Source organism: Salvelinus alpinus, chromosome 23 (genome assembly GCF_045679555.1).
Source record: "Salvelinus alpinus chromosome 23, SLU_Salpinus.1, whole genome shotgun sequence".
In the NCBI taxonomy this organism is placed as follows: Eukaryota; Metazoa; Chordata; class Actinopteri; order Salmoniformes; family Salmonidae; genus Salvelinus; species Salvelinus alpinus.
In genome coordinates, this window is record NC_092108.1 from 20,451,987 (window position 1) to 20,478,215 (window position 26,229).

The 26,229-nt window shown below is 46.4% G+C and overlaps 1 protein-coding gene across 2 annotated transcripts; it reads left to right on the forward strand.

Moving 5' to 3' along the window:
- Nucleotides 1-693: 693 nt before the first annotated feature.
- Nucleotides 694-25,652, forward strand: LOC139550520 (SUN domain-containing ossification factor-like). Of its 2 annotated transcripts, XM_071361458.1 has the most exons (22): nt 694-957; nt 6,514-6,607; nt 6,757-6,924; nt 7,279-7,961; nt 8,282-8,423; nt 8,581-8,692; nt 8,766-8,890; nt 9,002-9,069; nt 13,948-14,055; nt 14,374-14,479; nt 14,901-14,921; nt 15,866-15,921; nt 18,245-18,327; nt 19,079-19,144; nt 19,370-19,511; nt 19,842-21,191; nt 21,350-21,437; nt 21,773-21,877; nt 22,132-22,280; nt 22,916-23,007; nt 23,570-23,625; nt 23,800-25,652. In XM_071361458.1, exons 1-22 carry the CDS (start codon nt 896-898, stop codon nt 24,220-24,222), a joined length of 4,299 nt encoding a protein of 1,432 aa, XP_071217559.1. In that variant the 5' UTR covers nt 694-895; the 3' UTR covers nt 24,223-25,652. The 2 variants fall into 2 exon arrangements, with proteins under 2 accessions (XP_071217559.1, XP_071217560.1); XM_071361459.1 differs by lacking the exon at nt 14,901-14,921.
- The last annotated feature ends 577 nt before the right edge of the window (nt 25,653-26,229 follow it).

Sequence of the window (26,229 nt, forward strand, 5' to 3'; positions counted from 1 at the left end):
AGCGGGACTGTGAAGAGACACACACACGGGCACAAACACACGCACACACACACACTCATGATAACATACACATTATACACACGTACACATGGGTTTTGTGTTGTAGATAATGTGGTAGTAGAGTAGTGGCTGGCCTGAGGGCACATAGTTAAGGTGTTGTGAAATGTATTGTAATGTTTTTAAAGTTAACTGTCTTCATTTTGCTGGACCCCAGGAAGCGTGGGGATCCTTAATAAATACAAACACAAACTCTTTAAAAAAAAGCTCAAATCAAATCAAATTGTATTTGTCACATGCACTGAATACAACAGGTGTAGGTAGACCTTACAGTGGAATGCTTACTTACAAGCTCTTTCCCAAAGATGCAGAGTTAAATGGATGCACAAGAAGGAAGCTATACAAGGAGTATATAGAAAGAATACTTCCAACTCATCAATTAGTAATTTGCCAATTTCCTGTAAAGGTCCATTCCCATATCTAGTACTCAACAACAAAATGTTTTTTTAACTGTCACATTTTACACTCATTTGTATCATAGTTCATAATCATAGAATGGGAATTTGACAGCGACACACTGGTACACCACATTTTTTAAACACCTCTACGAACTTTACTGCGCAACAGCGTTGCTGCGTTTTCATTGGACAGAACCGGAGACGCAGCGGATGACACAGCTATCGCGTTAAAGGAACGCAAGGTCTCCAGCTCCAGTGGATTTGACAGGAGCCAACAGTTCAACACAACACCACTTTCAGGAAACTAGAAGTTAGGTGTCGGACCTGTAACTTGTAGAAGTTAGACATATTCACGTTGAGTTAAAACATACAACTGTTGAATAACGACAGTATTGATACATGTGTAGGTAGACGGCGATAATGTTGGACCCTGCGGGAGGATGATGAAGAAGAGATTGTGGCGAGTTGTGTCAGCGTGCCTACTTGTGTTATTACTGTGTTGGTAAGTTAACGTTAGCTCTACGGTACTTTTATTTTCATAACAAGGAATGTGTTTTACCTCACTAACTAACTTGTTGGAAGAGATGCTACATTAACATGTAGGAAGAGATGTTGGAAGAGATGCTACATTAACGAGAACTACGGCAAGCATAGCGTTAACTAGCTTCCTAGCCAGGTTAGCTAGCTAGTTAAGTTATCTGCTAACGTAGCTCAGATGTGTTAGATAGCGAACGTTAGCCAGCTAGCTAGTGTTCGCCAGTAGCGTTGACTAGCTCAGACAAATGCAGTTTGTATTTTAACAATTCATATCGTTATGCCTCAGCCTGCCTCGATCACCAGAAAGTGAAGTATAGGACCCTAATAGTAACTTAACTAGCTACATAAACAATATCTCTATCATACTGAATAGGGTAGGTTAAATAACACACTATTGCCGAGTTATAGCACGGCCTGTATTGATTTCTAATATGTTCTGTGAGTCACATAATACATTTTACCCTCACCTGATAGTCAAGGATTTGACTCTTCAGCTCTTGAAGGGATTACAGCCTATTTAGTCACTCAGCTAGCAGGCTCGCTGCTTTTAGGTCCTGACCCCTGGCTGTAAATCCTTCATCACCAAAGTTCAGAGGGTCCATCCCGAAAGTTCAGAGGGTCCATCCCGAGGTGATGAGAATCTAGGATAGGCTTAATGGAGAAGACTGCACCTGGTTTACTGTAACGGCACACATGAATGCTGCATTGATGCTCAGACAGATTCCAATAGCTTGAAGTCCTTTCGAGGAAAGTGATGCCTTATGAACCAGTTGCTTCTTGGCCCTTACATTTTTGAAAATGTATCACTAGTCCGGCTCAGCGAGATGATGTTGCATGCACAAAGTAAACACAGTAGTGCAGGGATTGACATTAAGGTCTGAAAGGCACTCGGCCATGGCATTTGGGCAAGTGAGGAGTATTTTTGGGTTGCCAGAAAATTATCACTTGCCCGAAAAGTAGGCTAGCTATTTACACTTACACACAGGACGAACTAGACATAGCAGACTACTGGAATTATTTGTATATTGGTTGTTATCAGTAAAAACAAATCGGCAATAAGGCAACCCTTCATTTCCACAACTAAGAGTGTTGAAGCGCAAGGCTAAACTTGTGTTATTTTGTTCCCGTAGCTATCAAGTTGTAGAAGCGTGAAGTGCACATGCACAGATACTGTGTGAGAGTAGTCTTGCATCGTGCTCATTTGCGGTGCTGCTCGTTGCAACGTCATCTCGCTGAGTTTACTTTTACATGTACTTGGCCTAGGCTGTAATTTTGCCCACGCAGTAGTGGAAACTCATTAATGAGCTAAGCATCTGGAAAGTACCTAGTTAGGTGCAATGTGATGTGTAAACCTCCCCCTGAACTTTGTACTGCTATGATATGACATGTTGATGGCTATCTCCTTCCTCAGACTGCAGTGTTGGAGGCTACCCCTCCTTTATTCTACTCAGGCCTGAAGGAGTATTATTGACAGTCCCACCCCTGGATGCAAATCTAACTTTCTCAATGTACCAATAATCTGCCCTTTATCCTGAAGTGTGCACAAGGATTCAAGAGGGGAGAGTCCACTTCAGGCGGAGGGTGTGTTTATGCTCAGGGGAGAGTGCTCAGTCACAATCACACCTTGGGTGTATCACTGTAAATGAGTCATAGAATGTGCCAGTTAGGCTGCTACTCCCTTATCTTGTTACTCATAGTTTATCACTATAATTAGTATGTGTCGTTAGAGGGAATTGAGCCAAAATCTGCCATCTAGCACTGGTCCCTGTATTCACATGATCATATTATGTCCACCTACATTTGATTCTTGTTTAAACGACCGGTAGTACTTCTAGGCTAGGGCGATATACCATTTATATCGTATACCGTTGGTATGATTTTCAATACCGTTTTTTTTTGGGGGGGGGGGTGCGTGCTACGCCACAGCTTGTAACAAACTATAAGTAGAAACTGCAATATCTAACTTTTTTGGAGACCAGACCAAATTCACATAGAATTCTGAGTTATAGATGTGTCATTCTCATTGAAAGCAAGTATAAGAAGCTGTAGCTCTGTTCTATGTGCACGATTTCTTTGCTTCCCATTCTTAAGTTTTGGTTTTGTGTCTTTTATTTTGGGATTGTATGCCAGCAGTAAACATCTGAAAATACAAAATTTTTGGTGATTGAAAATATATTTCACAGTGGTGGAATGAGTAGGTGTGTCCAAACTTTTGACTGGTACTGTGTATATACAGTACCAGTCAAAAGTTTGGACACACCTACTTATTCCATTTATTTTTTATTTTAATTTTTTTACTATTTTCTACATTGTAGAATAATAGTGAAGACATCAAAACTATGAAATAACACATTTGGAATCATGTAGTAACCAAACAAGTGTTAAAATCAAAATATATTTTATATTTGAGATTCTTTAAAGTAGCCACCCTTGGCCTTGATGACAGCTTTGCACACTCTTGGCATTCTCTCAACCAACTTCATGAGGTAGTTATCTGGAATGCATTTCAATTAACAGGTGTGCCTTGTTAAAAGTTAATTTGTGGAATTTCTTTCCTTAATGCGTTTGAGCCAATCCATTGTGTTGTGACAAGGTAGGAGTGGTATACAGAAGATTTGGTAAAAATTTTTGCTCAAATAAGCAAAGAGAAACGACAGTCCATCATTACTTTAAGACATGAAGGTCAGTCAATCCGGAAAATTTCAAGAACTTTGAAAGTTTCTTCAAGTGCAGTCGCAAAAGCCATCAAGCACTATGATGAAACTGGCTCTCACAAGGACTGCCACAGGAAAGGAAGACCCAGAGTTACCTTTGCTGCAGAGGATACGTTCATTAGAGTTAACTGCATCTCAGATTGCAGCCCAAATAAATGCTTCACAGAGTTCAAGTAACGAGACACATCTCGTTACAGGTTCGGTGAATCAGGCCTTCATGCACGAATTTCTGCAAAGAAACCACTACTAGCGCACACCAATATGAAGAAGAGAATCATGGGCAATGGACATTAGACCGGTGGAAATCTGTCCTTTGGTCTGATGAGTCCAAATTTGAGATTTTTGTTTCCAACCACCATGTCTTTGTGAGATGCAGAGTAGGTGAACAAATCAAATCAAATCAAATTTTATTTGTCACATACACATGGTTAGCAGATGTTAATGCGAGTGTAGCGAAATGCTTGTGCTTCTAGTTCCGACAATGCAGTAATAACCAACAAGTAATCTAACCTAACAATTCCACAACTACTACCTTATACACACAAGTGTAAAGGGATAAAGAATATGTACATAAAGATATATGAATGAGTGATGGTACAGAACGGCATAGGCAAGATGCAGTAGATGGTATAGAGTACAGTATATACATATGAGATGCGTAATGTAGGGTATATAAACATAAAGTGGCATAGTTTAAAGTGGCTAGTGATACATGTATTACATAAAGATGGCAAGATTACAGTATATACATATGAGATGAGTAATGTAGGGTATGTAAACATTATATTAAGTGGCATTGTTTAAAGTGGCTAGTGATACATTTTTACATAATTTCCATAAATTCCCGTTATTAAAGTGGCTGGAGTTGAGTCAGTATGTTGGCAGCTTTCACTAAATGTTAGTGGTGGCTGTTTAACAGGCTGATGGCCTTGAGATAGAAGCTGTTTTTCAGTTTCTCGGTCCCTGCTTTGATGCACCTGTACTGACCTCGCCTTCTGGATGATAGCGGGGTGAACAGGCAGTGGCTCGGGTGGTTGTTGTCCTTGATGATCTTTTTGGCCTTCCTGTGACATCGGGTGCTATAGGTGTCCTGGAGGGCAGGTATTTTGCCTGCGGTGATGCGTTGTGCAGACCGCACCACACTCTGGAGAGCCCTGCGGTTATGTGCGGTGCAGTTGCCGTACCAGGCGGTGATGCAGCCCGACAGGATGCTCTCAAATGTGTATCTGTAAAAGTTTGAGGGTTTTTGGTGACAAGCCAAATTTCTTCAGCGTCCTGAGGTTGAAGAGTCGCTGTTGTGCCCTCTTTACCACACTGTCTGTGTGGGTGGACCATTTCAGTTTGTCTGTGATGTGTATGCCGAGGAACTTAACTTTCCACCTTCTCCACTGCTGTCCCCTCGATTTGGATAGGGGGGTGCTCCCTCTGCTATTTCCTGAAGTCCACGATCATCTCCTTTGTTTTGTTGACGTTGAGTGAACGGTTGTTTTCCTGACATCACACTCCGAGTGCCCTCACCTCCTCCCTATAGGCGGTCTTGTCGTTCTTGGTAATCAAGCCTACTACTGTTGTCGTCTGCAAACTTTCTGATTGAGTTGGAGGTGTGCATGGCCACGCGGTCGTGGGTGAACAGGGAGTACAGGAGGGGGCTGAGCAGCAGTGAATGAGTAGGTGTGTCCAAACTTGACTTGTACTTTATATCATTTTTTATTCTATTTTTTATAGCGCCCCTTGTGTGCACTTCCGGTAATACCATATACCCTGGTATGGTACAGAAACGGTATGACGGTATGAAAATCTGGATACCGCCCAACCCTAAGTACTACTACTCATTCTAACTACAACTCATAATTAAAATTCCTCAGACTTGTAGGTATGCTAGGCTTATGGTTTTGATTACATTTTTCTGCAGTATATTTGGCAAGTAGGCCTACTTTTGCTTTACTGCCTAGTTTCTTTCTACTGCCTATTGTTAAAGTGGCCACACACTCTAATAGATCATTTGTCGTCCAATGAAACCACCATGGCTCCTTAGAGGTTACATTAAGGCTGTAGGATCAGAATTAAAAGTTAAATAAACACCCTACAACTTATATTATTTGTGTCTTACCAGACTCCGGTGGCCAAGCACAGTAGACTACTTACCCTATAAATCTCACTGCTAGACAAGGCCACGTTAGTGGTGCAGCTGTTTGACACTGCAGCTTAACACAATGACCTCTGTCCCCAGTAGAAATGTGACATTGTTGTGAGTGAACTATTTAAAGCCTTGTCATGACCGGTGATCTCTGTTGTTCCGTGCCAAGATTCACAAGACAGCTGTGACATTGACTTGTCCATTTCCCTGACACACTGTCAGACTGTCAGCAGACAGTGGCATGTGTTTTTTATTTTCCCTGTGCAGCCACATGGCATAAGGTTTTGACTTTGACCTCCCACCTCCAGCCTGGCCTGCCCCCCACAGTGATGAGAGACACACTGTCAGCCAGCTAGTCGTTCCAATCTCGCCTCTTTCAGCTCTGAAACTGCTGGGCAGCAGCTCCCTCTGTTTGATTATCACTCATTCATTTATTCTTTGAAATCAAGTTGTTTTCCTTCTGGTCAAGGCTTGTACTTGTTGGAACGGTAAACATAGTGACACTAGGTTACAGTATATTTCCACACCTTAATAGCATTAGGGTCGATTTCATCTAAATTCAGGAAGTAACCTGAAATTCCAATTCCACTATTCCCATTGCTCTCACTCTCACTCTGCGGCCCCCATGCCTAAATCAATAACACTGATGTCTTCTCCTATGTTATCTCAGGCACCCCACTAAATATGTTAGCTGCACAGAGCAACCCCCAGAGGCTCAGACCCAGCGTCTGAAGGAAGATCCTGGTGACAGGTCCCATCACAAGGTACATCACCTGCTTCACCTGTTTGGACCATACGTTTCTATCATGCCTTTTGTTACATACCTAGTATAACATATCAACAACTCTCTTGTTGATATGATACCTGTTTCTTTAATGTTGGATACGACAACTGTTTACTTCCGGTCCGTCAGGGTGTTGTTCAGTTAGAGGATGGCTGGGGGTCCCAGTATGTCCAGCACCTATCTGAAGAGGAGGTGCTGCCAGAGGGAGAGGAGGTGGAGACACAGCAGCAGGGCCTAGCAGAGGAGGAGGGGGCGGGGACTCCAGGCACTGAGGTGGAGAACAAGGAGCATGTACAGGTATTTGTGTTTTGGTTATGTTTTTATTTGGATCCCCGTTTCGCTGTTAGAATTGCGATCTACTCTTCCTGGGGTCCAAAAGGCACAGGTACTGCAGTGATGAATCATAAGAAGTAGACCTGAAGAACTCCACTCTGGCTTTCTTACTGTATGTGAAGCAGATGTCTATTTCTTTAGTTCAAGAGCAGATTGAGACTTGCATACCATCCACCAGACTTATTGACCAAATCTATTGATTGTTCCCGAAATCTTTGTATCATAAAACACATACTGCACAGGCAGGTGGATGGTTGTCATGGACCATCAATATTAAGTTCTGTCTTTTACTGACAGTGCAGTGATAATGTTTTCCAGACATTGGACCTGGACGATTCTGAGAAGGAGCCAGAGACGGCAGAACCAGAGGCCGAGCCAGAGACGGCAGAACCAGAGGCCGAGACGGCAGAACCAGAGGCCGAGCCAGAGACGGCAGAACCAGAGGCCGAGCCAGAGACGGCAGAACCAGAGGCCGAGCCAGAGACGGCAGAACCAGAGGCCGAGCCAGAGACGGCAGAACCAGAGGCCGAGACGGCAGAACCAGAGGCCGAGCCAGAGACGGCAGAACCAGAGGCCGAGCCAGAGACGGCAGAACCAGAGGCCGAGCCAGAGACGGCAGAACCAGAGGCCGAGCCAGAGACGGCAGAACCAGAGGCCGAGCCAGAGACGGCAGAACCAGAGGCCGAGCCAGAGACGGCAGAACCAGAGGCCGAGCCAGAGACGGCAGAACCAGAGGCCGTTGTCACCCAAGAGCTGCAGCCAACCCCCACCTCTGACCTATTCCATCCATCCTCTGCCCTCAACCCCGTCACTGAAGACCCCTCCATGCCCCATGGCTCATCCTCTAGTGTACCAGAGGATACTTTGTCTGATGTCCCTGTATCGGAATTCAGCGATACTGATCTTGCCACAGACGACTGTGAAGCTGGAGAAACCAACCCCTTTGATGAATCCTGGACCTGCGTGAGTAGCGGCTCCAAGATCCAGGACCAGAGTCCCAGGTATTGTGACTTGGAATGTAGAATGTACATCTCGCAAATCTTTTCCTGAAACGCTTATTTTCAAGTCTTGTGAAAGCAAAATGTATTTTGTAGAATTCTCACAAATGGTCCAGGAAACCAAACCAGGGAATTGAATCTCATATGTGAAAACGCCCTAACCTTACCTGAGGCCTGAACTTGTGTATTAGCTCCTAGTGAGCTAATGGCTTTAGCACAAATGGCTAACACAGTCAAGTGGCGCACAGGAGGCTCAGGTTTGACCCCAGTTGCTTTTACCAGTGTTTGAATGTAGGCTCTCTTTCTATTGTCTCGCTCTGTAGTCTTCCTGTTGTCCTGGAGAAACTTAACAATACTCGAGGAAAAGGCACCAAGACCGACATAGACCCCCCCCCGGCCCAGGCAGGTCAGGCCTCAGTGGGACTGGCTCAGGGGGCCAACACCTCCCACATGCTGAAAGAACCGGTAGAGATACACCAACATTTGTTGCATAGAAATAATGTTTTCTGATGCTTATAGTCCCAAAAGTGCAAACTCCAAGCTTAATTAAGCCCACTTTAAATGCTTGAGTATATGATGATTGAAGTAAGTATTTGAACCAGGTCTGATCTGCTGTTGCTAGGGCTTGAGCTCACGCATCGCTACGGAGAAGGATCCTAATGTGGCAACCAAGGATGCGGAGGACATCCCCACCTTTGACGAGTGGAAGAAGAAAATTATGGAGAAGGAGAAGAGTAAGATAGATGGTGTTCCTGTTTCACACACTCACTCACTGGTTTTGATTTAAAACGGTATCTCTCTTCATAGCTCTGGCCACTCACATCTCCACCAACGGCGGCTCCCACGCTGTAAAGAAGGTGCAGAAGAACTTCAACAACTATGCCTCGGTGGAGTGTGGGGCCAAGATCCTGGGTTCTAACCCAGAGGCTAAGGTATCTATTTCAAACTGTCACCCTCCAAACCCATCTATATATTCAGTTGATACAACTGATTTTAATAGCTAGCTTTGCATATTTTGATGGAAGGATCTTGTTTTCTGTCAGAGTACTTCAGCCATATTAATGGAGAGCATGGATCATTACATGTTAAACCCCTGCAGCAACAAGATCTGGTGAGTGTGCGTTTGGAGATCCCTGTGTGTTAATGTGTACATGTGTTTCTGTCTCTCAAATATGGCTTATGTCCTTATTCTTCCTCTAAAACCTCCCTGCTCTTATTCCCTTTATAAGCACAGGTAGAACAACAACCGCTCACTACCTACTGAATCCTCTCTCTCGCCCCTTCTCTCTCTCTCTCTCGCCCCCTTCTCTGTCTCTCTCTCTCGCCCCCTTCTCTCTCTCTCTCTCGCCCCCTTCTCTCTCTCTCTCTCGCCCCCTTCTCTCTCTCGCCCCCTTCTCTGTCTCTCTCTCTCGCCCCCTTCTCTCTCTCTCTCTCTCGCCCCCTTCTCTCTCTCTCTCTCTCGCCCCCTTCTCTCTCTCGCCCCCTTCTCTCTCTCTCTCGCCCCCTTCTCTCTCTCTCTCTCTCTCGCCCCCTTCTCTCTCTCTCTCTCTCTCTCTCTCTCGTCCCCTTCTCTCTCTCTCTCGCCCCCTTCTCTCTCGCCCCCTTCTCTCTCTCGCCCCCTTCTCTCTCTCGCCCCCTTCTCTCTCTCTCGCCCCCTTCTCTCTCTCTCGCCCCTTTCTCTCTCTCTCTCGCCCCTTTTCTCTCTCTCTCTCGCCCCTTTTCTCTCTCTCTCTCGCCCCTTTTCTCTCTCTCTCTCGCCCCTTTTCTCTCTCTCTCTCGCCCCTTTTCTCTCTCTCTCTCGCCCCTTTTCTCTCTCTCTCTCGCCCCTTTTCTCTCTCTCTCTCGCCCCTTTTCTCTCTCTCTCTCTCGCCCCTTTTCTCTCTCTCTCTCGCCCCTTTTCTCTCTCTCTCTCGCCCCTTTTCTCTCTCTCTCTCGCCCCTTTTCTCTCTCTCTCTCGCCCCTTTTCTCTCTCTCTCTCGCCCCTTTTCTCTCTCTCTCTCGCCCCTTCTCTCTCTCTCTCTCTCTCTCTCTCTCTCTCTCTCTCTCTCTCTCTCTCGCCCCTTCTCTCTCTCTCTCTCTCTCGCCCCTTCTCTCTCTCTCTCTCTCTCTCTCTCTCTCGCCCCTTCTCTCTCTCTCTCTCGCCCCTTCTCTCTCTCTCTCTCTCTCTCTCTCTCGCCCCTTCTCTCTCTCTCTCTCTCTCTCTCTCTCTCTCGCCCCTTCTCTCTCTCTCTCTCTCTCTCGCCCCTTCTCTCTCTCTCTCTCTCGCCCCTTCTCTCTATCTCTCTCTCTCTCGCCCCTTCTCTCTCTCTCTCTCTCTCGCCCCTTCTCTCTCTCTCTCTCTCTCTCTCTCTCTCGCCCCTTCTCTCTCTCTCTCTCTCGCCCCTTCTCTCTCTCTCTCTCTCGCCCCTTCTCTCTCTCTCTCTCGCCCCTTCTCTCTCTCTCTCGTCCCTTCTCTCTCTCTCGTCCCTTCTCTCTCTCTCGCCCCTTCTCTCTCTCTCTCTCGCCCCTTCTCTCTCTCTCTCTCGCCCCTTCTCTCTCTCTCTCTCGTCCCTTCTCTCTCTCTCGCCCCTTCTCTCTCTCTCTCTCGCCCCTTCTCTCTCTCTCTCTCTCGCCCCTTCTCTCTCTCTCTCTCTCTCGCCCCTTCTCTCTCTCTCTCTCTCTCGCCCCTTCTCTCTCTCTCTCTCTCTCGCCCCTTCTCTCTCTCTCTCTCGCCCCTTCTCTCTCTCGCCCCTTCTCTCTCTCGACCCTTCTCTCTCTCTCTCTCGCCCCTTCTCTCTCTCGCCCCTTCTCTCTCTCGACCCTTCTCTCTCTCTCTCTCGCCCCTTCTCTCTCTCTCTCTCTCTCGCCCCTTCTCTCTCTCTCTCTCGACCCTTCTCTCTCTCTCTCTCGACCCTTCTCTCTCTCTCTCTCGACCCTTCTCTCTCTCTCTCTCTCGCCCCTTCTCTCTCTCTCTCTCGCCCCTTCTCTCTCTCTCTCTCTCGCCCCTTCTCTCTCTCTCTCTCGCCCCTTCTCTCTCTCTCGCCCCTTCTCTCTCTCTCTCTCTCGCCCCTTCTCTCTCTCTCTCTCTCTCTCGCCCCTTCTCTCTCTCTCTCTCGCCCCTTCTCTCTCTCTCTCTCTCTCTCTCTCTCTCTCTCTCTCGCCCCTTCTCTCTCTCTATCTCTCTCTCTCGCCCCTTCTCTCTCTCTCTCTCTCTCGCCCCTTCTCTCTCTCTCTCTCTCGCCCCTTCTCTCTCTCTCTCTCTCTCTCGCCCCTTCTCTCTCTCTCTCTCTCTCTCGCCCCTTCTCTCTCTCTCTCTCTCTCTCTCTCTCTCGCCCCTTCTCTCTCTCTCTCTCGCCCCTTCTCTCTCTCTCTCTCTCTCGCCCCTTCTCTCTCTCTCTCTCGCCCCTTCTCTCTCTCTCTCGTCCCTTCTCTCTCTCTCGTCCCTTCTCTCTCTCTCGCCCCTTCTCTCTCTCTCTCTCGTCCCTTCTCTCTCTCTCGCCCCTTCTCTCTCTCTCTCTCGCCCCTTCTCTCTCTCTCTCTCTCGCCCCTTCTCTCTCTCTCTCTCTCTCGCCCCTTCTCTCTCTCTCGCCCCTTCTCTCTCTCGCCCCTTCTCTCTCTCGCCCCTTCTCTCTCTCGCCCCTTCTCTCTCTCGCCCCTTCTCTCTCTCGCCCCTTCTCTCTCTCGACCCTTCTCTCTCTCGCCCCTTCTCTCTCTCGACCCTTCTCTCTCTCTCTCTCGACCCTTCTCTCTCTCTCTCTCGCCCCTTCTCTCTCTCTCTCTCGCCCCTTCTCTCTCTCTCTCTCGCCCCTTCTCTCTCTCTCTCTCGCCCCTTCTCTCTCTCTCTCTCGCCCCTTCTCTCTCTCTCTCTCGCCCCTTCTCTCTCTCTCTCTCGCCCCTTCTCTCTCTCTCTCTCGCCCCTTCTCTCTCTCTCTCTCGTCCCTTCTCTCTCTCTCGCCCCTTCTCTCTCTCTCTCTCGCCCCTTCTCTCTCTCTCTCTCTCGCTCCTTTTCTCTCTCTCTCTCTCTCGCCCCTTCTCTCTCTCTCTCTCTCTCGCCCCTTCTCTCTCTCTCTCTCTCTCGCCCCTTCTCTCTCTCTCTCTCGCCCCTTCTCTCTCTCGCCCCTTCTCTCTCTCGACCCTTCTCTCTCTCTCTCTCGACCCTTCTCTCTCTCTCTCTCTCTCGACCCTTCTCTCTCTCTCTCTCGCCCCTTCTCTCTCTCTCTCTCGCCCCTTCTCTCTCTCTCTCTCGACCCTTCTCTCTCTCTCTCTCGACCCTTCTCTCTCTCTCTCTCGACCCTTCTCTCTCTCTCTCTCTCGCCCCTTCTCTCTCTCTCTCTCGCCCCTTCTCTCTCTCTCTCTCTCGCCCCTTCTCTCTCTCTCTCTCTCGCCCCTTCTCTCTCTCTCGCCCCTTCTCTCTCTCTCTCTCTCGCCCCTTCTCTCTCTCTCTCTCTCTCTCGCCCCTTCTCTCTCTCTCTCTCGCCCCTTCTCTCTCTCTCTCTCTCTCTCTCTCTCGCCCCTTCTCTCTCTCTCTCTCTCTCTCTCTCTCTCGCCCCTTCTCTCTCTCTATCTCTCTCTCTCGCCCCTTCTCTCTCTCTCTCTCTCTCGCCCCTTCTCTCTCTCTCTCTCTCTCGCCCCTTCTCTCTCTCTCTCTCTCGCCCCTTCTCTCTCTCTCTCTCTCTCTCGCCCCTTCTCTCTCTCTCTCTCTCTCTCGCCCCTTCTCTCTCTCTCTCTCTCTCTCTCTCTCTCGCCCCTTCTCTCTCTCTCTCTCGCCCCTTCTCTCTCTCTCTCTCTCTCGCCCCTTCTCTCTCTCTCTCTCGCCCCTTCTCTCTCTCTCTCGTCCCTTCTCTCTCTCTCGTCCCTTCTCTCTCTCTCGCCCCTTCTCTCTCTCTCTCTCGTCCCTTCTCTCTCTCTCGCCCCTTCTCTCTCTCTCTCTCGCCCCTTCTCTCTCTCTCTCTCTCTCGCCCCTTCTCTCTCTCTCGCCCCTTCTCTCTCTCGCCCCTTCTCTCTCTCGCCCCTTCTCTCTCTCGCCCCTTCTCTCTCTCGACCCTTCTCTCTCTCGACCCTTCTCTCTCTCTCTCTCGCCCCTTCTCTCTCTCTCTCTCGCCCCTTCTCTCTCTCTCTCTCGCCCCTTCTCTCTCTCTCTCTCGACCCTTCTCTCTCTCTCTCTCGACCCTTCTCTCTCTCTCTCGACCCTTCTCTCTCTCTCTCTCTCGACCCTTCTCTCTCTCTCTCTCTCGCCCCTTCTCTCTCTCTCTCTCGCCCCTTCTCTCTCTCTCTCTCTCGCCCCCTCTCTCTCTCTCTCTCTCGCCCCTTCTCTCTCTCTCTCTCGCCCCTTCTCTCTCTCTCTCTCTCTCTCTCGCCCCTTCTCTCTCTCTCTATCTCTCTCTCTCTCTCTCTCTCGCCCCTTCTCTCTCTCTCTCTCTCGCCCCTTCTCTCTCTCTCGCCCCTTCTCTCTCTCTCTCTCCCCTTCTCTCTCTCTCTCTCTCTCTCCCCCTTCTCTCTCTCTCTCTCTCTCGCCCCTTCTCTCTCTCTCTCTCTCTCGCCCCTTCTCTCTCTCTCTCTCTCGCCCCTTCTCTCTCTCAATTCAATTCAATTCAATTCAAGGGGCTTTATTGGCATGGGAAACATGTGTTAACATTGCCAAAGCAAGTGAGGTAGGTAATATACAAAAGTCAAATAAACAATAAAAATGAACAGTAAACATTACACATACAGAAGTTTCAAAACAATAAAGACATTACAAATGTCATATTATATATATGCAGTGTTGTAACAATGTACAAATGGTTAAAGCACACAAGTTAAAATAAATAAACATAAATATGGGTTGTATTTACAGTGGTGTTTGTTCTTCACTGGTTGCCCTTTTCTTGTCTCTCTCTCGCCCCTTCTCTCTCTCTCTCTCTCGCCCCTTCTCTCTCGCCCCTTCTCTCTCGCCCCTTCTCTCTCGCCCCTTCTCTCTCTCTCTCTCGCCCCTTCTCTCTCTCTCTCTCGCCCCTTTTCTCTCTCTCAGGTTCATCATCGAGCTGTGCGATCCCATCCAGGTGAAGCAGTTGGACATTGCTAACTTTGAGCTCTTCTCCTCCACACCCAAAGACTTCCTGGTCTCCATCAGTGACAGGTTAGATTTTTAGCCATAGACCTGGGGCATGTTCATTAAGGCACGCATAGAATTTTTTTTTAAACCATTTAAAAACTGAAATGAAAATGTGCTGTTATTGGACAAGTTCATATAGTCTCTCCCTGTTTCAGTCAGTTTTCTTCTTTTTGGTGCTTTATGAACACAACCACAATGGGGATATCTTGATTTGATATCTTTCAAACTGTCATTTGATGCTGAACATCATACATGTTACTAAAATAGTCAGTACTACTGCACTAATAAGGATTGATCAATAGGTTGAATGATGTTGAGTGTTGTTGGATGATGCTCCCTCAGGTACCCGACCAACAAGTGGGTGAAGCTGGGCACTTTTCATGCTCGGGAGGAGCGCACTGTTCAGAGTTTCCCTCTGGACGAGCATCTGTACGCCAAATATGTCAAGGTGTGTATGGCATTCTCCTGCACCTTCTGTTATCTACCCCCTCCTTTACTCCCATTCTAGTCATCCAGGTCTCTCTTGGGAAAGAGGTATTCTGACTTCAATGGAACTACTTGATTAATTACAAATAAAATCAAGACTACAGTAGCCCCCTCTTTACTCTGTTATGGCCCTTTCCTTCACAAGTGGGTCAAACTCAAATCCCGCTCTGGGCTGTTTGTGTGTTTGTGCTGGTCCTCTCATTCTAGAGTAATGTTTTACAACTGTACAAAACATTTGAGCCTTTCTCGTCTTTAAACTGATGCTTCTGTACCTCTTCTCTGAAGAGTGGAGCAGGAACCAGCATTCATCCATTGGTCCTATTTAAATGCATGTATGCTTCTTGTAATTACTTGTTTCTCTTCCTTTGTTTCTCCTGCTTCAGATGTTCACCAAGTACATAAAGGTTAGCCTATTTCTCTCTTAGAGGTGGTTGGTCTGTGGAGGAGCATGTAGGGGGTTGGAGGGAAGGGAAGGGCTTTGGTGTTACAATGCTAACAGTAGGAGAATCTTGCTAACTGATCAGCACCAGCATTCACTAGGCCAGGTAGCAAATACTCCTTCTATCTAGATAAAGCCACTGAACATATCTCTGTAATCATTATAATTCATCTAGTCATGTCAGTCAAATAACATGTCATTTTGACAGTAGAGATGTTGACTGTGGAGTAGCCCATTCTTTAAAGGGCAACTTCTCTGATAGAAAACCGCCTATGTGGCATCGATATGAGTCAGAAACATTTATTTTAGTATCAAAGTTGACTACAAAGTGTAAATAGGATTACTTTTGTTCATTAAGTCTGTCTCGTCTATAACTGTATTTTGTAAGTGAGTTCGTCATGACTTACTTGAGGGTTGGGTATTGAGTTCGACAATGCTCACTTGCCTTTTTAATCTTAGATTCATTCAGACTAATTTGAGGAAGGTATACTGACTTTGCTGCTATGGTGTCTCATGGGGGACAAACATCTAACTGCCACATCAAACCATATTCCCTTGACTGAAATCTTGACTTTTATTAATGAACAACAGAGAAACACATTTGGAATCGTTGCATTCAGTCTCTCTTTAAGTGTGTAGGGCAAGGCGGTTCATCACAGCTTCAAAGTGTTCTATATATCTGTAATAGCTTGTCGCTGACCAGCCAGACAATCATCAATGTTAACAACAACTAACTTGAATTTGACTATTTGTCCCATGATTTCACTAACAATTTAACCGCTGGCCAAATCATAGCATTGCCAAGTGTTCATATTGCAACATGATTATTATCACTGACAGTGTAGAACAGTCCCACCATGCACTGATGCCTGTCTCCTGGATGTAAATGACGTGTGTGTTTCATCGCAGGTGGAGCTGGTCTCTCACCATGGATCTGAACACTTCTGCCCCCTCAGTCTCATAAGGTAGGCAATGAATGGAAAAACATTTGAGTTAATGGAATTTTTACAGTCATTGAGAAACCCCCCCCAGATAAGATAAAGATACATCAATTTACTGAATCAACAGGTATTTGTCATATTTGCCAATTCGGAAAGTATTCAGACCACTCCACTTTTTCCACATTTTGTTACGTTACAGCCTTATTCTGAAATGGATTAAAAAAAAAGAATACAGAACACAATACCCCATAATGACAAAGTGAAAACAGGTTTTTAGAACAGAAATACCTTGTTTACATAAGTATTCAGACACTTTGCTATGAGACTCGAAATTGAGCTCAGGTGCATTCTGTTTCCATTGATCATCCTTGAGATGTTTCTACCACTTGATTGAAGTCCAGCTGTGGTAAATTCAATTGACTGGACATGATTTGGAAAGGCACACACCTGTCTATGAGGTTGAAGTATTTGTCCGTAGAGCTCCGAGACAGGATTGTGTTTCGGCACAGATCTGGGGAAGGGTACCAAAACATTTCTGCAGCATTGAAGACCCCAAGAACACAGTGGCCTCCATCATTCTCAAATGGAAGAAGTTTGGCCGCCCGGCCAAACTGATCAATCGGGGCAGAAGGTCCTTGGTCAGAGAGGTGACCAAGAACCCAATGGTCACTCTGACAGAGTTCCAGAGTTCCTCTGGAGAGATGGGAGAACCTTCCAGAAGGACAACCATCTCTGCAGCACTCCACCAATCAGGCCTTTATGGTAGAGTGGACAGACGGAAGCCGCTCCTCAATAAAAAGCACATGACAGCCCACTTGGAGTTTGCCAAAAGGCACCTAAAGACTCTCAGACCATGAGAAACAAGATTTTCTGGTCTGAAGAAGCTAAGATTGAACTCTGTAGAGGAAACATGGCACCATCCCTACGGTGAAGCATGGTGGTGGCAGCATCATGCTGTGGGGATGTTTTTCAGCAGCAGGGACTGGGATACTAGTCAGGATCGAGGGAAAGATGAACGGAGCAAAGTACAGAGAGAACCTTGATGAAAACCTGTTCCAGAGCGCTCAGGACCTCAGACTGGGGTGAAGGTTCACTTTCCAACAGAACAACGACCCTAAGCACACAGCCAAGACAATGCAGGAGTGGCTTCGGGACAAGTCTCTGAATGTCCTTGAGTGGTCCAGCCAGATCCCGGACTTGAACCCGATCGAACATCTCTGGAGAGACCTGAAAATAGCTGTGCTGTGACGTTCCCCTTCCAACCTGACAGAGCTTGAGAGGATTTGCACAGAAGAATTGGAGAAACTCCCCAAATACAGGTGTACCAAGCTTGTAGCGTCATACCCAAGAAGACTCGAGGCTGTAATCACTGCCAGAGGTGCTACAACAAAGTACTGAGAAAGGGATCTGAATGCTTATGTAAATGTGATAGAATTTTTAAAAATAGATTTAGCTAAAATGTAAAAAAGTGTTTTTTGTCATTATGGGGTATTATGTGTCGATGAGGGGAAAAACTATAATCCATTTTTGAATAAGGCTGTAACATAACAAATTGGGAAAAGTGAAGGGTCTGAATATTTTCTGAAGGCTCTGTATAATAGTGTATGAGTGTGAGGCGGCAGGTAGCCTTGTGGTTAGTGCTTTGGGCCAGTAACCAGAAGGTTGCTGGATCAAATCCCCGAGCTGACAAGGTAAAATTCTGTCGTTCTGCCCCTGAGCAAGGCACTTAACCCACTGTTCCCCGTGCGCCGAAGATGTGGATGTGGATTTATTACGGTGGTTCAGAGGGGTTGGGTTAAATGCAGAAGACACATTTCAGTTGAATACATTCAGTTTGACAACTTTTCCTTTCCCCTGATAAGTTTACCCCATGTCGCCCATCACCAGTCTTGCATCTGGAGCTGCTAGTGTTGTACTGTTGAACTGATCTCTCTCTCTCTCTAAGCTGCCTTGTGTCAGGGGCACTGGGAGGCAGCTCTGGCGGTCAGAGTTTGCAGGACATTTTGTCTTCAAAAAGTACAGCTAGCCACTCGCTTAACATGCTTTTTCTCCTACAGAGGCATTAATAGTGGTAAAACAAATAGACAGCTGGAACTTAATGTATTAAAGCCCACCACTAGGGACCATACGGGGCTCATTGTATTCTTGTGGGACTTAAACACACAATACATTTGTAGTATTTGCTAACTCTCAGTTTGATGTTCGTTTAAACATTTAAGGAGTTTACACTTTTTATTTTAGGATATCTTAGCTATCATTTGTTATGTTATTACTGGGCTCCTGGTGTATCTTTGTCTGCCCTCAGGTGACTGCTAGACAGTATAACACGTCTTCCTTTCTGTTGAAGGGTTTTTGGAACGAGTATGGTGGAGGAGTATGAGGAGATCGCTGACCCCCTGGACAGACCAGACGACCAGGATGACCACCTCGGTGAGAGCCTCCTATTCTTCTGCACTATCTGAAATACTTGTCAATATTTTCTCAACCATCACGGTCATAAACATATAAATAAAATGTCTCTGGTCATACATATCAGACAGTGAATGCATATGACACATTCAGATATGACGCATTCATCAATGTACATTAACATGTTACAAGTACACAGCAACACTTTCAACATCTAGGAGACTAGATGTAATATGTCAACAAAGTCCTGAAGTACTATTATACAGGTGTTAGGTTCCAAATATCAGAGTAAGAAATTGACGGACACTATGAAAGCTCTAACCAAGTTTATTCGCCCAAAGGATGGAACAGCTGAACAGACAAAGACATATTTCCACCAGTGGTAGTATATATACCCCAATTCCTCGTCTCTAAACATTACATCTCTATGCTAGGCAGGAAATTAAATGACGTGGGCAATAAACTGTTCCTTCTCCCTTAACGTGACCTGACCTCGACCCCCTTCCTCACTAATCCACATCTCTCCATCCTTATCAGCTTAACTACATCCAGCATAACCATTCCTCCTACAGACAACCATTCACTTCTGGTGTAAACCCTAGTCTATGGCACCCCTCATGTCTCTAGTAGAACTGATGATTAACAATATTTAAAGATTAGGAATCCCAACCCATCACAGGTTAATGTAATTTGTACCTCTCACCTTTGAACTGTTTGGATGTTGTTCCTGGTGAGTGTGATGTTATCTTTCCTGTGTGTGTGTGACCTTCAGATTATCCTCCTGGATACGTTCCTGCAGAGGACAAGGCTTCAAATGACCTCATAGGATCAGCCAAGGGTGAGTTACACACATACAGCCAAATAAATATCCCATTACACCAGTCACACAACTATGGTTTCATCCTGCGTATAAGTGTCTTTGAGACTCACAGGGTTCCCACCCCTCTTAGTATTGAAAAAATTAGATCTGTCATACCTGAGTCTGTAAACCCTTTGTGACGTCTATGTGGGGAGGGATTCAATGACTGGTATAAGTATTCACTCATGGGCTGTCTTGTTCCAGACGTCATTCTGAACATGGTGAACAACATTAAAGTCAACGTGCTGGGGGGAGGACCAGGTGAAGGGAACTTCTCTAGCCAGACAGTGAACCTGACTGTCGTTACATCATCTGACCCTGACACCACTACCACCCTCAGCCCAGTGTAAGTACCAGCCTACCAGTCATTTTTTTTCACTTAGTCTTTCACTTGATATAGATCTACAATATTGGCAGACATTTTGTCATTTAAACTGCTGAAGTGTTTATTTTTTAAAGTCTGACGGCAATGGTTTTTACCAGAGTATATTAGAAGTCAGCTAAATGTGATAGTTTGTGATTCCTTTTATAATGAATCACATTTCTGTCAGGGCCTGCAGGTTACCGTGCTTGGATGTGCATTATTGGTATTTTGTAGCTGTAATTGCTTACGTCCCAGTCTTTGTCTCTTCCTGTTTCTGTCTCTTTCTCTCCCTGTTTCTGTCTTTGTTCTCAGGCCTGACGCTGCAGAGGTGGAGCAGCCTGAAGTACTAGAGGACATTGATGTCACTACCACAGAGGAACCCAAACCAGAGCATGTAACTGAAGAGGAGCAGGTAGTCTCTCCTATAGAGGAGAAGGAGGAGGTCCAGTCTATAGTCACCATGCTGGAGGAGGAGGAGGAGGAGGAGGAGGATGGGAGGGAGAGAGAGGAGCACCGTTGCCCTGGCCATCGACAGCAAGAAAGCCTTGACTACTGTGGCCTATCTTCCTCCTCTTCTTGCTCCTGCTCAGCCTCCCTCCAGGAGTACCTCGTTCACCAGTGTTCCTTTCAGAGGAACTATACCAGCCAGGAGAGGAAACCAGAGGCTACTCCAGCTCCAGTCACCCCCACCACCCCGTCACAGCAGCTGCCCATCTCCTCCACGCCCACTCAGACACCCCAGCAGCCACACACTCAGGGGGAACAGGAGAGAGAGCCCAGCTCTGCCCATGGGGAGAGAGAAGCCAGGCCCACTGACATCCCACTACACCTTCCATGGGTTGAGGCAGTGGGAGAGGTAGAGCCCAGTATGGAGCTGCCCCACCTAGAGCCCAGCCAGACCTCCACCCTGCCCAGACCCAGCTCCACCGACACCTCCAGCTCTGCCGCCAGGCCCACACCTGCCGTGGAGCCTCCTCTCCACACCTCATCCAAAGACCTGCCTGGGCAGAAGCACCCCATCACTGGGGCAGAGAAAAGCCAGGAGGTGCAGCAGGAGGAGATCAGGCAGCCTCCCACTGTCGCCAGCTCCAGTGGCCCAGTGGAGCAGAGCTGGGGAACCCCTGTAGAGAGGCCCTGTCCGGAAGTCCAGCCTGTAGAACAAGACAACATCCCGGTCATCCACCAACCACATGTGGCTGATCCACTCCCCCCACCCCTCCTCACTACCTCCACCCCCACAGAGCAGCAGCAGCCTCCGGGATCCCCACCTAAACCAGCGGGTGCCGGCGGCGGCAACACTACTCCTGAGGAGCAGAACTCTGTCCCCGTCGTGGTCATGACGGAGCCTCCCTCGCACGGCCAGGGCCAGGCCGTGGCCACTGAAACCAAGGGGGAGGCGGAGCTTTTGGAGGACCTCTTCACCCCGTCGCCCAATGGTAATGGGCAGCAGCTGCCTCGCCCCACCTCCTTCCAGCCCCCACCTCCTTCCCCTTTAGACTTCTATGCAGAGCTCCACAACGCCACGGAGCAGGGGAACGGGAACCCGATGCACGGCTCCACCAGCCAGAAGGAGTCTGTGTTCATGAGGCTCAACAACCGCATCAAGGCCCTGGAGATGAACATGTCGCTGAGCGGACGCTACCTGGAGCAACTCAGCCAGAGGTACGGGGGCCTCAGGGATTCATGGATGGCCATTGGCTGAGCATTGAGCACCATCCTGCTGGTTTTATTAACTGTCAGATGTCAGACATATTGGAACTAGAGTTAGTCAATTGAAGGTTTAGATGGTGATCCTGATACTTCTGTGTGTTTTGTTGAAGGTACCGAAGGCAGATGGAAGAGATGCAGAGGGCTTTCAACCAAACCATCATCAAACTGCAGAACACATCCAGGATGGCAGAGGAGCAGGTGCGGAGGGGGACCTACAGTGTGTTTGTCTGAACGTTACATACTACGTAGCCTATCTTAAGATGGAGTCTCAGGCGGATATCGCACAGTTTTGGCCTTTAAATTATTTATTTTTTGAACCTTTATTTAACTAGGCAAGTCAGTTAACAACAAATTCTTATTTACAATGATGGCCCAGGAACAGTGGGTTAATTGCCTTGTTCAGGGGCAGAATGACAGATTTGGTCATCTAGTCACTCACAATTGCAGGGAGGGTATCATTTGCAATGTATGGGAATATGGCTTGTGAGAGTGTTTGTGATAGGTCAGCTCAAAAGTTTCCTTTGTCCCTATAGGACCAGAGACAGACAGAGTCCATCCATTCGTTGCAGGGCCAGCTGGAGGACCTCACACAGCTGGTGCTCAACCTGTCTGTCAGAGTCAGCCAGCTGCAGAGCCAGGTAGATACTACATCATTTCTACCCTATTGAATACAGCAGGTTTGGGGTCAATACATTTCAATTCAGTCAGTGGTAAGTAAACTAAAGACCTACTCCTCATTGCTTTTCAACAAGGAAGTTTGCCACCTGAATTGACATGGAATTGAACCCAACCCTGGAATGCAGCAGTAACATGTATTATATATTTCTTTTACACCCTTACCAATCACAGCACATGGCTGCAGTGTGCTAACTTGGCCCTGTCTCTGTTGTAGGTTTCAGACAGGCAGAGTTACCTCCTGCTGTGCCTGGTGTTGTGTTTGATCTTGGGCCTGCTGCTGTGTGTCCAGCAATGTTGCATGACTGCCATGCAGCCTCCCTCCACAGACCCTCCTATAACCTACAGCTACTGCTCCCCAGAGAGGTATCTACACTCATATCCTCTGTTATGTCCCACTAGGGGGAACACCAGGGGTTGTGATTATGTACTGCTTATGAATGGGTTACGAATGTGTTATGAAGTCCTTACATAGGTACCCTTCAATTGGTGTTACCACATCTCATCCAAGGGACACCACACACTCACCTGCACATTATTGTTGACATACATGAAGTGTCATCAGGATGCTGTGTTTAAAGTAACTGTCCAGTGTTTCTATGAAATATGACCTATAATTAATTACAATATGAGTGAAATTGTTTTTCTTCCAAATGTTTTTTTATTAAGTATGTTAAAAAGCAGCTTTTCTGTGTTGGAATGGTATGGGCGTATACCGGTCATTAAAGATATTCACGCGAGTAGACCTCTGATTGGCCAGTGGAACATCCTCTGAGGAAATATCAAGCATTTTTTAAACGGTCTGTTTGAGATACATGTTTGAGGTGGGGTTTCTGAAGTGTTTTTTCCCCCTCCAATTTATGCTTTTGCCACATACGAGTATAGGATGAGTCAACAACATTATTTGGGTATGAGTTAACAATATGAACTTTTAAAAGTGAGATTTTCACTGGACAGTTACTTTAAGTCTGAGTCTAATTCATCCTGTCTCCTCCCTTCAGGCGTTTCTCTGAATATGAAGACATGAGCTTGAAGAGACGAGCCTCATATCCTCTCCTGCACTCTGATTCCTTTCAGTTACCTACCACTGAAGGCAAGTTTAATTATGACTGTCTGTATGTGTGTGTGGAGGAGTGTGTACTTCCTTCTGATTCCTCATTCTAAGGTTTAAGTTTGTGGTAGCCCATTCATAGACACTATCTACCTTAGTGGCTGTCTATTCATGAAGGTATCTTCTGGCCGGGGGAGTTTTGTTAAGAGCCCTGACACGCGGTCTTTAACCCATAACACGTATTGCTTGCGGTACGATTTTGGAAACACCATTTCTCACTGATATGAAAGATGCGTTCCTTATTAAAAGAAAGTATGTTAGGGTTCCACACAGCCATATTTCCATGTTACATCGCTTGTTTACGGAAGACAGAGGCGACCCCCTGTGCTCATTAGCTATCTAGCATGCTCGAACACCTGTGTGTTGGGATTGTAGTTTACCAGTAAGCGGTGTTTATAGCTGAGAACCCTTGGGATAAGGCAGAATGCCTTGGCTTCCCGAGAGCAAGGTTTGTGGTTGCTGTTTGGCTGATTTTATAATATTGTTTCACAATCAGTTTTTTAAATATAATTTGCTTACTATTTTCACCTTCTTGTGCTTGCAGGTGCAGAGTCACTGCAAACTGTTGAACCAATTAATTTCCCACCAGCTAATAAAAAGGTATGGATGGAACAGTGTCGCTACCTCAAGGAAATTCTAAACACTCTCTCACATATAAACTGTATCATGTATAACTGTATCAGGAACATGATCTCTCCTCATCACCAACCTCAACAAATAAAATCTCTCTCCTCAACCCTTCCACCCTCTGTCCCCAACACTTCTCTGCTGAAGAAACGCAGTAAGATGAAGACCGTGGAGACCCTGAAGTGCACTGCTTTCTGTGCTCCTTTGCTTGCTAACCGAGCACCCATATATGATGGCCGTGGCACCATGGACCCTCTACCCCGCACGGGGCATCTCAGCCACCCTGCCTTCAGGGACCCCCCGTCTGAGGGCAGCTCCGAGGGCTCCTCCCAGTCAGACGTGCCCTCCTTCTGCGGCCTCGCTGCTGCCTCCTGCACGCGCCTCTGTGATGGCCTACCCCCGCCCAGGAGCAGGGCAGAGACGCGGGCGTTCAAGCCTGGGCGCGTGGATCTCCTGCAGGCCCTGCGGAGAGACGGGAGCGAAGCTACACCCACCATCCTCACCCTGCAGGACCTCATCGGGGGGGAAAAAGAGCTAGCTGCAGGGAGGCTGGGAGTGATGGCGCTCTGAGGTCCTGTCGGACACAGACTGCTCCTCCTTCAGACTCTGGAACACTCATCCTCTGAAAGGAGGGTTGTTGTTATCTCTGTATACATAGGAGGCTTTAAGCTAGGACACAAGAGACAATTCCTCTCCTTCCACCTCCTAACCAGCATGTTATGTTCTGTCCATGTTCTCTGGCAAACCTTTTGTTATGAGGTTAATAATGGCAACCTTAAAAGATAAGTAAACTTTTTTTTTATACCAAATCTGTATTTTGGATGTAAATGGCATGTTCTAGAATAAAACATTAACAAAAGCTCAAAAAATCACCTAAATATGTCATTTTAGAAACTTTATCTGCAATGTTATATTTCATTTTGTGCGACTCAAGCAGTTTCCCCTATCCATCTGTGCTTATTTTCCGTGCAGTCCGAGCATGCGCACCCAGAAAAGTATTATGGGCTACACGGAGAAGTATGGCTCGAGCTGCACAATATGAAATATAATGTTGCCAATAAAGTTTGGAGTGACAAAATGTAATGTGTACAACATCTAAAGACCTGCATCACTATAGTGAGAGTGTTGCCATTTCTAAAAGGATGTATTTGGGTGATTTTAGAGCTTTTGTTTTGCTTTATCCACACCCTGGCACTGCAGAATGAGCAGGAGGAAGTCTATCTCTGGTTGGGGTAAGTTTATCAAAAACAAGTGAAATCGCAAAAAGAATGTCTGGGCACTTCTATAACATCCCATTTACATTCAAAATACAGATTTGGTAAAAAAAAAAAAAAGTAACTTCTCCTTTAAAGGTGCACAATGTAACAATCAAAACTACAAATAATAGCCAATGTCAATGTATGGCTAAAGGAATACAATTCCATGAGGAAAATCTAAGTTAGAATTTGCTTTTAACAGTGAGTTGCTGGTCTAACCATGCTCAGGTCATAGAAACCGCAGGTTCTTCCTGTTTCAAGATTGGTTCTCATTTTCTGAAGTTGAAAACATTTTATTATATTAGGGATACATCTATTTAAGCTATTTGACCACAGTAAAAGTCCAGCAACACCTGCTATGACCTAGCCTTTTGTTAAAACTTGTTTTGTAATTTATGGACTAGTGAGTAGATTGTACCATGGTTGGACACCTGAAATGTCATGCAAATGTCACTTAAATATAAATCGTTAATATATTTATCATATCATGAATAAATGCAGGTTGAGACTTTTCTACTATTACGTTGGGGACTTTTATTTAGACATTTCCCCAAAGTGCTGTGACCCAGAAGTGACATTCTAATCTGGGTGACAGAGACGGAAGAGGAAGCGAGACGGCCCACTCCCTCATTTTTTGGGGTTACATTACAGTGAATGAACTAAGCAGGCCAGACCCAGCTCCTATTGCATTGGGGTCTAGGGGTGAACCACCCTGTTAAGCAGACTGGATTTATAAAAAAACAATTGTAAGCAGCCTGAGTGAACCATCTTCATTTATCCACCATCTTTGGCTGACAAGAAGCCTAGGGTCACAGGTGTTGTTTACAGAGCTAGCTAGTCTAGTACTGTGCAAAAGAACTTGACTGCAGCTGGGTTTTCTTCAGCCAACACGCCGGTAACATTTCAGTGTGTAGTACCTGCAATGCCACAGTAAAAATGTGACCATCGTTTTCCCAAAAATGAAGAGCTCAGACATTAGTGGCTGGATGGACAGGTTGCACCTTAATTGAATAAAAACATAAATGCACCATGTAAAGTGTTGGTGCCATGTTTCATGAGCTGAAATAAAAGATCCCAGAATTTTTCCATATGCACAAAAAGTTTATTTAATGTGTAAAATGTGTTTGCATCCCTGTTAGTGAGTATGTATCCGTTGTCAAGATAATCCATCCACCTGACAGGTGTGGCATATCAACAAGCTGATTAAAGAGCATGATCATTACACAGGTGCACCTTGTGCTGGGGACAATAAAAGGCCACTAAAATGTGCAGTTTTGTCACAACACTGCCACAGATGTCTCAAGTTTTGAGGGAGCGTGCA